This window comes from Neofelis nebulosa, chromosome 6 (assembly GCF_028018385.1).
Source record: "Neofelis nebulosa isolate mNeoNeb1 chromosome 6, mNeoNeb1.pri, whole genome shotgun sequence".
NCBI lineage: Eukaryota > Metazoa > Chordata > Mammalia > Carnivora > Felidae > Neofelis > Neofelis nebulosa.
Window position 1 is genome coordinate 24,834,076 of NC_080787.1, and position 13,274 is coordinate 24,847,349.

Here is a 13,274-nt window from a genome sequence, read left to right on the forward strand (position 1 = left end):
AATAAACTATATATTGTGTTGAAGGTAGTAAGCACTGTGAGTGAAGAATAGAGAGAAGGAAATAGGCAGTGGGGGAGAGGAGGAGGGAAGGCTGGAGGGTTGCGATTTTAAATTAGGAGGTGAAGGTAAGCCCTCAAGGTAACAGCTGAGCAAGAGTTTAAGGGACATGAGGAAGTTCCTCAGCTATGTGGTAACCTGGAGAAATATAACACAGAACAAAAACTGGTGCTTAATGAGCCCATTTGCCAAAGAGGCTGAAGGAACACTTAAGTAATCAGAGGAAGAGAAGGCTCTGCTTTTGCAAATTCTAAGGGAATACAATGACCAAAGGAGAAATTCAACTGTGGATCTGCCTGAGTTGTAGGAAGAGAATAACCAGGATGTGGTATATTCCTGGAAAATGAGTATCTTCAGACAGATAGGTGCAGAGGTGAGAGAAAAAGAGAACGTGGGGAAATATTTGGAAAGACCTAAATAAATTAGTAGATACTTTCTTTCTTTCTTTGTTTTTTTTTAAATTAAGATTTTTAAAGTAATCTCAGTTCCCAATATGGGGCTCAAACTCACAATCCCAAGATCAAGAGTCACACATGCTCTACTGACTGACCCAGCCAGGTGCCCTTAAATTAGGAGATAGATTCTTAATTCCATAAATCAAGGATTGGAACCAGCTAAGGGGGAGAGCTCTGGGTGGGCACTATGGGAAATCTGCTTATTATTGGGAGAATGTAGATCATAACACAGGATTTGTAAGCACCAAGATCAGGGTAAGTATTTTACTTCCCTGATCCACGGGCAACTACTTTTTATTTTTGATGTTTATTTATTTATTTTGAGAGATATAGAGAACTCGCAGGGGAGGGGCAGAGAGAGGGAGACAGAGAATTCCAAGCAGGCTCCGCACCCTCAGCTTGGAGTCCAAGGCGGGGCTGGAACTCACAAACTGTGAGACTATAACCTGAATGGAAACCAAGAATTGGATGCTCAACACTGAGCCACGCAGGCACCCCAACTACTTTTTATTTTAATACCAATTGGGCAGTCACATAGGTTTCTTTGTTTTCTGTTTGTATGTTTTTATTTTTCCTAAATTCTGCATATAAGTCACTTCCAGGATAGGCACACTTTGTCTCTGATGAGTATTAGGTAGCTGGCTGCCTGAAGTTCAAGTCACAAATAAAATCAATTAGTAATCATTTAATACCTGGTGTGGCAGTCCTAGTTTAAGACTGAACTAGATTATCCTCACCGGTTCAGGCTACTGTCTAAACACGTCCTGAGAACTGGAGACAGACCTACTAGGAATCTCGTTTGAGTTGTAATGAGAATCCTCCCCATGGGAAATCAGTCCTCTGAAGGGAAATGAGAGTCAGTGAGACATCCTTGGTCCAGTGAGGAGACAAGAGGTGATTTTGAGTACTGTACATAATGCCTATACTTTCTGTTACACGGCTCATATTGGATTCATTCTGGTACAAGGAGAGAGCAGCAAGTTAAATAGGGTTGTTTGTCAGAAACCTGTCACACATCAGGAACTCAGAAAAGGCCTGATTTGAAACTCAGGGAACAGAAGCTGCCTCACGGTTGGGAAGGAGAGTCTTCCCGCGCCAGTAGAGTACTCGCAAGGTTCAGCCACAAAGTGTTGACAGTGGCCTTGGTGGCGTTGGCAGAGTGGCAGCTTTGGCAACCGAGCACAGAAATGGAGGCAGCAGCAGAGTGGGAGAATGCCCTCTCAGGAAGTGCCTCACTTCTGCCAGGTGCCTTAGCCATGTTAAAAAAACAAAATTGAACCAAGTAAATGTGAAGATCTAACTGGCTCTTTTAAGCGACTCGTGAATTGGGCAGCATTTCACCTAGCAAGTAGAGGGCAGCTCCAAGGAGTTGTACAAAAGGGAAGGTTTTTATAGGAAGGAGGGTGGGGCCAGAAGTTATTAGCAAAAGAAAAGAAAGGGTTGTTTCAGGCCTGGTCACCTGCCCTTAGGGGGAAGAACAGGGTGTCTTATTAGGTTGATTACCTTACCTTCTTTTGGGAGACAGAAAAGGGCCCATGTGACTAGATGCCTCATTGATGCTGATCAGAAAATTCGTGACTGACTGGTTATGACTCTATTTCTCGGGGAAGTTGACACCGCAATTAAGTAGCATATCAAGTCCAGATTTGGTGTTTTGGCCTAAATGATGCCATTTTGGGCCTGTGATTTTCTTTGTAACAGCAGTGGCGGCAGTGGCACTGGTGGCCTGGTGGAGTGGAGTGGGGCTGAGCTGGTTGAGCTCAGCACAGTCAGGCTGTGATTTTAGTAGACAGAATTAATGGCAACAGCAGCCACAAACTGCTTTTACAGGGGCCCCAGGGCAAAGAGGCCTTGAGCAGAGCCAATGCAGGAGCAGAACAGCAGATGGTCCTAGGCCATGGAGCAGGAATCCGGACTCAGCCTGCCAGGTTCAAATCTTGCATCTGCCATTGACCAGCCTTTAAGCTCTGGGTAAATTACTAACCCTTCTGTGTCTCAGTTTTCTTCTCAGTGAATAATATCCAGCTCATAGGGATTTTTAGAGATTACTGAGATTATAATGAAAGCACAGCTCTGGGAAATAGTGATTAGAAATAATAAACAGGCAATAAAGGTTAACTTATTTGTTTCATCATCTATAGGACATCTCACACGGATTCAATCCAGTAATACTTCATATTCACATTGTTTAATTGCATGAAATACCAGATTATTGGTAACAACCCAACTAGATGAGGAAACTGAAGGACACTGAACAGCCATTGCTGCCTCTATTTTATATTTACCAAATGTTTACCATATGCCAGGCACTGTTGTAGGTGATTTATAATTCTGGAATGTCAAGTAAGAATTTAAGAACTGTCAAAAAAAAAAAAAAATTTAAGAACTGTCACTAACCATAGATGAGGTTGTGGGCAGATAGGGGGCAAGATCTTTCAGTGTATATTTTAATGCTTTTTGGGGTTTTTTTTAACAATTATATATTACAGAACATATTTCTGCTTTTCAGTGCCACATACGGGCACTTCATGTTCCTTGTAGCACTGTAATTTAAAATTATACGAAGACTATCGCGCGCTGGGCACCAGGCGGAACGTCACTCAAACGAAGTAACTACTTGCGACGCTAATTAATTGGGACCAACGGACAAGCAGGGCGGAGCGAGCAACAAATCACTGGTGGCCAGCCCGCGTCTAACGCGGGAGGCGGACTTTCTCGGGAACATCAGAGGCCGCCGGCAATCCGTCACGTGACTCCTGGGGCTGCCCGTGCTACCACCCTTTCCGAGCCATGCAGCCACGTTGGCGGCGTTCCTGGGCCAGAAGAGGGGGCGTGGCGAGGGCCCTTGCGTGATACGTGCCCCGCCCCCTGCCGGAGCCCGGATGAAGAGTAACGCCATTACCGCCGGAGCCGCGGAGAGCACTGGCGGGCGGTGACTGGTTACCGGACCGGCCGCGCCATGAGAGTCCTCTCCCGCCTGCTTCTGCTTCTCTTGCTTGTGTTTCCCGCCACCCTCTTGCTCCGAGGCGGCCCTGGAGGTGAGGCGAGGGAGTAGGTGGCGGGTCTTGGCCGGGAAGGAGACGAGACGCCACCGACCGCAAGTTTGAAGCTGGAGGCGGCAGCGGCTCCTGGGTCCGGCGTGCGTCCCGCCACCCTCTCCCTACCCCTTCCCCGACCCCCGGCCGGTAGTAGGGGGTCTCAGCGCGCGCGGGCTGAGTCCCGCTGGGGTCTCCGCCTCTTGCGTGCGGAGCGCGGGGCAGTGCCGGGCGACCTTGCTTGGTGGCCGCCCGCAGCCTTGGGCTTCTCCTCTGGCCCGGGACCCGCGCCTGCAGCTGTGGCCGGAGTTGGTGGGTCCTCGGCTTGGGGGAAGGAGGTGAAGGGGCAGTGGGTACAGCTGCACCCCAAGCGCGCTCTGCAGCCCGTTGTATTTCTTCTGGCCGCCTCCGCTCCACCCCCATCCGCTCTGGGCTGACGTGTCTTTAGCTTCCACGCTGGGAGCCCTCCATTCATTTGCTGAAACCCTTGGTCTCTACACACCTAAACTCTTAGAGCATCTTTTTTTCTGGCCATCTCCCTGTTTATCAGCACTCGGTCCGTCCGTGTTACCAGGAGTCTTCATTTCAGAAGAACTCCACATGTTCGCCTTCATTGTCCACCCCTTACTCCCAGGCCGAACGAGGAATTGCTATTACTTGAGCCCTCGGTTTTCTTCTCCTATCGTTTTTCTGTTAACTGTTTTTTGTTCTGTGGGAAACAGCGCTTTGCTCTTGGGGGTGGGGGGTGGGGAATCTAATTCGACACGATACGTTTATTTCGGCTTATTCTTTCCAACAGTTAACCTGGTGTGGAAATAACTTAGAACATTAATGATGTGGAAACTTGGCTTTTTGCCCTGGTTCTATCAGGAACTTCAGTTTTCTAATCTGTAAAATTCAGTCTGACTAAATGATTACTAGAATTCCTTTCATTCTGTAAGTTCAAGCAAGCTGTGTGGCAAAATGAATGATAGTGCCAGGTACCCATGAGTGGTTTTGCAAAGAACAGTGAGGTGACTGGCTTCTATTTAGTGGATAGAAAACTAAGTGAGAGAATTACCCAAACCTGTTAAATCATTTGCGGGTTTAAAGAGGGATTCTTTTCCTTTATGAGTGGCTTGCTGGTCTGTGCTCACTTGGCTTTTTAGACGATTGTACTTGATTAGAATCTAGGTGTATTTTTTTCAGATTTTAAAACATTTTCATCTTTAAGAAACATCAATTCAGTATCTAAAGCTAACTGGATATCTTTAAGCATTTTTTGTGAGGAATGGTCTTTCAAAGGATGTTTTCTCTTCATTTTTCCAATTGAAAATTGCTAGACTTTTAGGCACAAGATTGTTACTGGTTAACATTAATATCTACTGAAATGTAGGGTGCAAATTCATTATATATATTGAGAAGTCTTGAAATTTAAGTACAGCTTAAAATTGTGTGAGCATAGGTATTTTTCTTACTGGTTTTAGAAAATGACTTGTAAATTATGAATGCACTATTTGAGTCTTTCTTCAGCAAACAGTAGAAGCTATTTTTCACAATGTGTTCGCAATGTGTGGATCAGTGTTCTTTGATATTTTAAATAAATCTTAACTGGTAAGAACTAAAGGAAGTGGAAAAAACTTAAAATGCATAGTCCTTAATATGTACTGTTTTTCTTGGGTATTGCAGCATGTACATATGCTTCCTTTCCCACATTTTTCCCTCTACTGAACTGCCACATCATCATTTTTTTTCTGAGGAAAGTTGGAAGAATCACTAGGACTTGGAAATTCTTTTTTGAGGTCTTGCCTGAGATAGATTTAATGTGACTTATTTAGAGAACTTTTGTCTATAAAATTATAATTTCTTGGCCTTACAGTTATGCTTAATTTTTAAGTGTAGGGAAAATAAAAAAGTACTTAAACATGTTTGAAGGTATGTGCAGAAATAAATGCATGCTTTCAGGGCTATGAGCCCTGAAGTTATCAGTGCAGTTTTCATTAAATCATATGCATTTATGCAAGCTAGTTTTTACCATGGATGCCATCCAAATGTATGTTCCTTGAAATTACATGCTATCAAGTTCTAAAAGTTAGAACTGTAGTCAAGTTTAATAACAAATGTTTCTTGCCTAGTTATTGAGAGTGCTGTTTTCCTTTAGGCCTGAGCAGGGTTTTTGTTTGTATGGTTAATGACAGGGATTAAATTTTGGAGCTTTTTACATTTATCTTTGTATGTACGTACGTACGTACGTACGTATGTATTTATGAGAGCACTAGCAGGGGAGAGGATCAGAGGGAGAAGGAATCTCAGGCTTGATCCCACGACCCTGGGATCCTGACCTGATCTGAAATCAAGAGAGGCTCAACCGACTGAGCCACTCAGCCTCCTGGAGCTTCTTTAAAACAAACTTGCTTCAAGTTTTTTATTTGAGCCTCCAGGCATCTTTAGTTTCACCTTCATTTTCCTAACAATTACATGCTTTTTAAAATTAAACAGTATTTCCCATTAAAATTAACATATAGTTGGTAAGACAGTCAATAAGATAAAATCATGAATCATCTAGATGCATTGTTATTTGTCATCATTCAAGTGAACTGAGAGACTGAGTTACTCCAAGGGGGAAAGTGTGTTGCCTATACCTGGGATTAAAAAACATTGGTTTGCCAGGGGTAAAGGTTAACTGTTTTGTATTTTATTGTTAGGCTCATTAGCTGAGGCTCAAGATCTTACAGAAGATGAAGAAACGGTAGAAGATTCAATAATTGAAGATGAAGATGATGAAGCAGAGGTGGAAGAAGATGAACCCACAGATTTGGTTAGTGTTCTATACAATGTAACTCATGTATATGTCATTTCTAGAATTTATCCTTTTATAGACAAATTTGATATTAACATTCTTGCTTTTAGAGGCTTGTAAATGTGATCAAAGTGGATTGAAGTTGGGAGAATGGGGCCAGTCATTGAGGATGGATTATAAATATTTTCTTGCACAAGGAAGGAGACATGAAACAAAGAACAATTAAAGATCATATGATTGTGAGTCTATGAGGGTAATAGTATAGTGGGAATAGCACTGGACCAGTGTTGATAGATTTGGGATGCATACTACTTAGCTTTTTGACCTTGAGTAGCTTTTCTCTCTGGATTTCATTTGCCTCTTCTTTCCTTCATCCAGTAAGCAACTATTTACTGAGTCCCTACTATGTGCTAGGCACTGTTCTTGGTGTGAGGATAGACCAGATATTTTCTCTGCTATCGTGGAGTTTCTGCTTTTGGGGCGGTATGTGTGTATTTTGCTGGCAGGAAGTGAGGAGCAGGCAGTAAACAGTATATAAAATGTGTCCTGTGAAGAGGAAGGGGTTTAGAGAAGATGTCTTGAAAGTCCTCTAGTTCTGAGACTTACTCTAAAATTATAGTATGACAGTAAGAATGTTAGGCTAAAATCAAGATTATTGCTGCATGCTTCTAGCTAATTTCATTTCCTCTCTTGGACTACTATAATTTATCCTACACATTTTTTTTTCTTTACTACTTTTAAACCCCATAATTGGTCCTCTTCACAGTCTTAGCAACACATTGCCTTCAGTGTCAGAAAGTGAAGGCTATCAGGTGCAAACGCTGTCAAATTTTCTACTTCTAAATATGTTACTCATTCTTTCTACATTTTCCTTAAAAATTAGTTGTCTTTACTGTCTTCTAAGGCTAGCCCTACCACCTGTGTTCTTGTCCCCCTGTCGTCCTGTGGGATTTTGTATTATTCTGTAATTTCACATGTTGATCCTTCTTAGTGACTTGATTCTTTCAAACTGTATATGCATATACAGTACTTACATACTCCACTTTGTATTCTCCATTTTAAGTTGCTACACATTTTTATCTTTACCAGCACATTTCTTGAAAGAGTAAATGTATAGTTTTACTATATATCTAGTAAAACCGTTCTTGCTAAGTCACTACTGACCTAATTGTGAAATTCCTGGTCTGTTTTTCATTGTTTTCCTGTTCAAACTCTTAGCATTTGCAGAGTAGAGTATCCCTTCCTTCAGTCCCTTCATGTTGGCTTCTGTGGTACCCTCCCCCTTTAGTTTCCTCTGCCCATCTTCTGCTGCTTGGTCTTTCCACTATCTTCTCTCCCCTGCTTATCCCCATAATGTTAATGAAACCTGTGGTTTCAGGGCTCCTGGGTGGCTCAGTTGGTTGAGCGTCCAACTTCGGCCTAGGTCATGATCTCATGGTTTGTGGGTTCGAGCCCTTATGTAGGACTCTGCACTGATAGCTTGGACCCTAGAGCCTGTTTCGCATTCTGCCTCCCTGTCTCTCTGTCCCTCCCCACTTGTGTGTGCACTCTCAAAAATAAATAAATAAACATTAAAAAAAACCCTGTGGTTTCAACCAACACCATCTTTAACTGACAACCTTCAGACCTTGTCTCTAACCACTTACCTTACTGAACTCCATACCTTTATTTCCAGCTCTTTGCCAGTTAGCACCATCTGGATATTCCATTAGTACCTCAAATTTTATTTATTTTTTTATTTTTAAAAATATTTGTTTATTTATTTTTGAGAGAGAGAGACAGAGAGACAGAGTGTGAGCAAGGGTAGGGGCAGAGAGAGGGAGACACAGAATCTGAAGCCGGCTCCAGGCTCTGAGCTGATAGTACAGAGCCCAATGCAGGGCTCCAACCCACAAACCGTGAAATTGTGACCTGAGCCGAAGTTGGAAGCCCAATCAACTAGCCACCAATGCGCCCCTTAGTACCTCAGATTTTATATGTCCAAAATGGAATTCAGCTTTTAGCATTCATCACACCTCCATAAATTATTTACTGTTTTGATATGGCTCAGTGATTCAAGCTCTTGCCTTATTACTTCCATTTCTTTTTATCCCACAACCCATTAAATCATACCTTCAGGGTGATTTGTCTTAACTTTCTCTAGCATACCCTTTCCTCCTTAATACAGTTTTAGGGTTCCTGCCTTCTTGTCTCTGGTCTCCTTTCTCAAAGGTGGAAATTCACTAAGTCTTACTAAATTAGTGGTATCATTAAGGATACTTAAAATATAACATTATACAATTGCATAGTCATCAAACAAATTTTTGAGTGCCTTCTCTTGAGTACTAGCTGGCTGTGGAGAATTTTTTTTAAAGTGTAAGACAGTCTTTGCCCTTGACGTCTGTCTATTGGGGGAGAGAGTGTTTTACATAAATGGAAGGCAAAATGCCAATAAACAGTAGTGCCCTTAAGCATCTCAATTTATCAAGGGCCTGAATATTTCAAATATATGAATATCTTTGTAATTCTCATTGATGCTTGGAGAAGGACTGCACTGAGGATTAAAATTGTAAATTAAAATTAGTTCATATTTTCTATCACCTTTGTTGAGACCTAATTTACGTATCATGGTAGTCTCTTTTAAACATGCAATTCAGTGATCTTTAGTAAATACTAAGGTGAGCAGTTCTGAGTTTTAGGACATTTCCATCATCCCAATATGATCCTGTCCTTTTCCTTTTTCTTTTCTTTTCTTTTCTTTTCTTTTCTTTTCTTTTCTTTTCTTTTCTTTTCCCTTTTCCTTTTCCTTTTCCTTTTCCTTTTCCTTTTCCTTTCTTTTCTTTCCTTTACCATTTTTACCAAGTTGTGTGATGTCTTCTCAGAGGAAAATTGTTCTCTGAATCAGGATAGAAATCACTCCAAGGGTGAGGACAAGGTGCTCGAGAACAGAAGTCTGACAAAAGGGCTACAGGCCAAGTCTAGTGGTCTTTATTCTTTTACATAATTGTCTGTGGCTGCGTTTATGCTGCAGCCTCAGAGTTGAGTAGTTGCCCGAGGGACCTCATGGTTCTCAAAGCCAAAAATACTTGATATCTGGGTACACGGGTTGGTGCCACTTTCAGAGTATTGTTTCCTCCACCCATGTTGTGGGAGGATGGGCCAGGTAGCTGGGGAAGACTAAGTTTGAGACTTTTTCCTATAAGGTAGTATTCCTGGTATTTAAATTAAGGGGGAAAATGAATACTATTTGTTTTAACTAGAATGTAAAATGTTCCTTTGACAGACACATTTTAAGCTTTTTTCAAACTTTACAAAGTTTACCAACCCATGCTTTAGAACCTAGAAGCTTGAAGTGTGGTTTGAGTACTTGCAGCCTTGGCATTTCCTGGGTGCTTTTAGAAATACAGAATTTCCGGGGCGCCTGGGTGGCTCAGTCAAGAGTATGATGACTTTGGCTCAGGTCATGATCTCGCAGTTTGTGAGCTCAAGCCCTACAAGCTTTGCTGACAGCTCTGAGCCTGGAGCTTGCTTCTGTTTCTGTGTCTTCCTCTCTCTGCCCCTCCCCTGCTTATGCTCTGTCTCTGAAAAATAAATAAATGTAAAAAAATTTGGGGGGCGGGGGGAAAAAAAGAAATACTGAATTTCCAGCTTTCCCTAGAGTTATATCAGATCTGCATAAAATCTCCAGGGGATTGGTATGCACTTTACTTTTTGAGATGTAAATTTTATTTTAACTGATGAGATACACTGAAATTCATTCACTAATCCCAAGAAAGCCTCAGAGAAGCAGTCTTTTGTGCTAAATCTAGTGAAGTCATTTTTTTAAAGTCATTATTTAATTTTTTAATGATGTATTTTTACCCCATAATTACTTTTTAATGTTGTTTTTCTTAGGCTGAAGATAAAGAAGAAGAAGATGTATCTGGTGAACCTGAAGCTTCACCAAGTGCAGATACAACAATCTTGTTTGTGAAAGGAGAAGGTAATAGAGAAATGTTAGTTTTGATTCAGACATAGAAATTTTTCAGATGACAAGCTCACTTTATTTGGGAAGCAGAGATGCTTAAGATCTTTATTATTTTCCTCTCTTAGATTACAAATAAGTATGTAAATACATATCTCCAAACAAGTTTTCCTATATGTGTGAATAGCCATATCTGTAAGGTAGTATTCTTGGCATTTAAACTAAGGGGGAAAATAAATACTATCCATTTTAACTAGAAGTTAAATGTCCTTTTGAAAGCTACTGTTTTAAAACTTTTTTCAAACTGCCACAGTAAACTAACTCCTATTTTGAGTGTAAATATTAGTGAAATATTAAATCTGTACGATTAGGCCTTGATTAGAGCCTAGGTTTCAGTAAAAGAAAATACATATAATGTGTTAGGTTTATTGAGGGCTGTATGGCAGACACTGTTCTCAGTACTTTGTGTGTATTATTTAATCCATATGAGGATAGTTACTACTGTTCAGTAGAGAGTCTAGAGAGGTGAGGAACTTGTCCAGGATGACTCAGCTGGTAAATAGATTGTGAAGACAGACCCAGATTTGTCTGTCCCAAAGCCTCTGCTAAACTGGGTGAAACTCAGCTCTGTAGACCACAATGTAATCATTGAAGACTTCTTTTTTGAAATTATTAATTATCTTGGTCTTCTCAAGTTTTGTTTTATTCTCACCTACATTCCAATTTTATGCCTCCAATAGGTATGATATGAATAAGAGATTCCCCCCTTCTCCTTTTTTTGTAGCTGTCTCCTGGGGTCTCACCTTCAAATTTGTGTTTTGAGTGATTGCTCAAAGTGGATATGGGTTACCTGGTTCGTTTTTGTTTTTTTCTCAGTATTTTAACAGATACTACAATTTTCAGGTGAATCTCTTAGGCCTATCTTTCTGTCATTCTTCTGTTATTTGCACAGATAATAGATACTGAGTTGAAGGTGACTTCAAGACAGATAGTCCCACGGCAGCATAATCTTAACTGCTAAAAGTACACATCTCTTTCTTAGACCACATGATGTGCAAGTGCTGTAGTCTGACATTGAGATACTCCATTCAGTTCTTAAGTTGGAACGCTGGAGCACAGACAAAGGTTGCAGTTTATACATCAACTGTAATCTGTTACTAGTTAGTAGGGGGCTGGAGTGAGCTACTAAAAAAGATTCTGAAACCAGGTCCACGTGTAGGAGAGGGTGCCCAGATCCTTATAATGTCTCTTCGTGTCCTTTGAATGTTTTCTAATCTTCTGGTTTCTTTTTTTGTTTCTTAGATTTTCCAGCAAATAACATTGTGAAATTCCTAGTAGGCTTTACAAACAAGGGTACAGAAGATTTTATCGTTGAGTCTTTAGATGCCTCGTTCCGTTATCCTCAGGACTACCAGTTTTATATCCAGAATTTCACAGCTCTTCCTCTGAACACTGTAGTACCGCCCCAGAGACAGGCGACTTTTGAGTACTCCTTCATTCCTGCAGAGCCCATGGGTGGACGACCCTTTGGTCTAGTCATCAATCTAAACTACAAAGATCTGAACGTAAGGCCTTCTAAACCTTTTTTTTTTTTTTTTTTTTTTTTTTTTTTTTTTTTTTTTTTTTTTTTTTTTTTTTTTTAAGTTAGAGATGGAGGAGGACAGTTGACATTGTTTAATGAATACTCTTATTCATCTAAGTGCCTGTTTTGTAGTTGGAACTGTGATGGGCAAGAGGGAGGCAAAAATAAATTACACATGTTTGTCTTCAAATCTAGAATCCAGTGGGGGCAGATGGATGTAAACAGGTGATATCACAGCATTTATAAATGATGCATAGTGAGGGATGGGTGTAAAGTGCTGTAGTGTGAAAGTGGATGTGACTTGAGCTAGATGTTAAAAGGAAAAGGAGCAGTAAGCCACACAGTGGAGTCTGCTTCGTATTCAGATGTTAATATGTGTTAAGTAATCTATTTTGTACTTCCTTTTATTGCTTGCATTTTGCCCATTTTACTGCTTTTATTTGTAAGTGAAGGTCTTTCTGTAACTGTTTTTCCATCGTTTTATACCCTCATAGATAAAAACATAACCAAGTATTTTTAGGATAGTTAGAGCAGTGAGGTTTATGGTTTATGAGAACCAAATAGTCTAATATGCTCTGTTGTCTTTTTTGTGGTTTTTAATATACACATTGTATATCCAAAGAATTAATGAGAGAAGGCCACTAGAATTTTACTGCTGAGAGTTGACTTCTAGGTGCCAACTATTATGTCCTTTAGATGAGAGCACATCTAAACCATTCCCTTCTCAAAGTTTTCAAAGAGGGAAATTTCATCCTCTCCTGGAAGCTTACTCAACCTTTTTATCGCATAGTGTCAACATGTTCACTCATGTCTGAGATCAATTTCTCATGCTGCCATTAAGTTTTCTTTTTTTCTTTAAATTACTTAGTGGGAGGGTTTTTCATCCTTCAAAATAATGTATTAAGCTTCCTCAACTTCATAGTTAAACAGTTTGAAAAATTATATATTTTGTCTTGTTTTTGAGCACACATGTACATAGTTTCAGTTCCAGTTTGAATGTTAGTTTGTATCCTCAATGTATTCTGATTGCTGGAATTGTCATTGGAGCAATGTGGATGGAAAGATCTTGAAGTAAAACTTAAATAATTACAGTTTAGCAATAAGTGACAGTTTTGAGAAAGTAATGCCTTGTTGTGAAGCATCAAACGCTGAAAACATCTAAGTATTGTCCCAGTGACTATGATGAATTTGAAAACTGAAGTTGTGTGAAACTGACAAAATTATTCCAAGACCACAACATAAACATCCTTTGATACTGCAGATCATGTTTATTGTAAATTGATTTCCAATTCATTGTGAATTTAGAGCATGGATTTGACTTCTGTTCAAATCTAGTTCTTGAAATCCGCTACTCTACATTTTCATGCTGTTCCCTTCTTTTTTGGAGGATTCTGTACAACAGAAGTTATGGCTTCTAGTTAAT

At 40.4% G+C, this 13,274-nt stretch overlaps 1 protein-coding gene across 2 annotated transcripts in view; it reads left to right on the forward strand.

Annotated features, from left to right (window-relative positions):
• Window positions 1-3,373: 3,373 nt before the first annotated feature.
• SSR1 (signal sequence receptor subunit 1) overlaps window positions 3,374-13,274 on the forward strand; it is a 47,105-nt gene continuing 37,204 nt past the window's right edge. The window contains exons 1-4 of one of the 2 annotated variants that reach the window (XM_058733091.1): window positions 3,374-3,550; window positions 6,232-6,344; window positions 10,200-10,287; window positions 11,572-11,834. In XM_058733091.1, the coding sequence (XP_058589074.1) occupies window positions 3,472-3,550; window positions 6,232-6,344; window positions 10,200-10,287; window positions 11,572-11,834 (543 nt within the window). In that variant the 5' untranslated portion in view covers window positions 3,374-3,471. The remainder of the gene's footprint in view (window positions 3,551-6,231; window positions 6,345-10,199; window positions 10,288-11,571; window positions 11,835-13,274) is intronic. The other variant, XM_058733092.1, reaches the window with a different exon arrangement.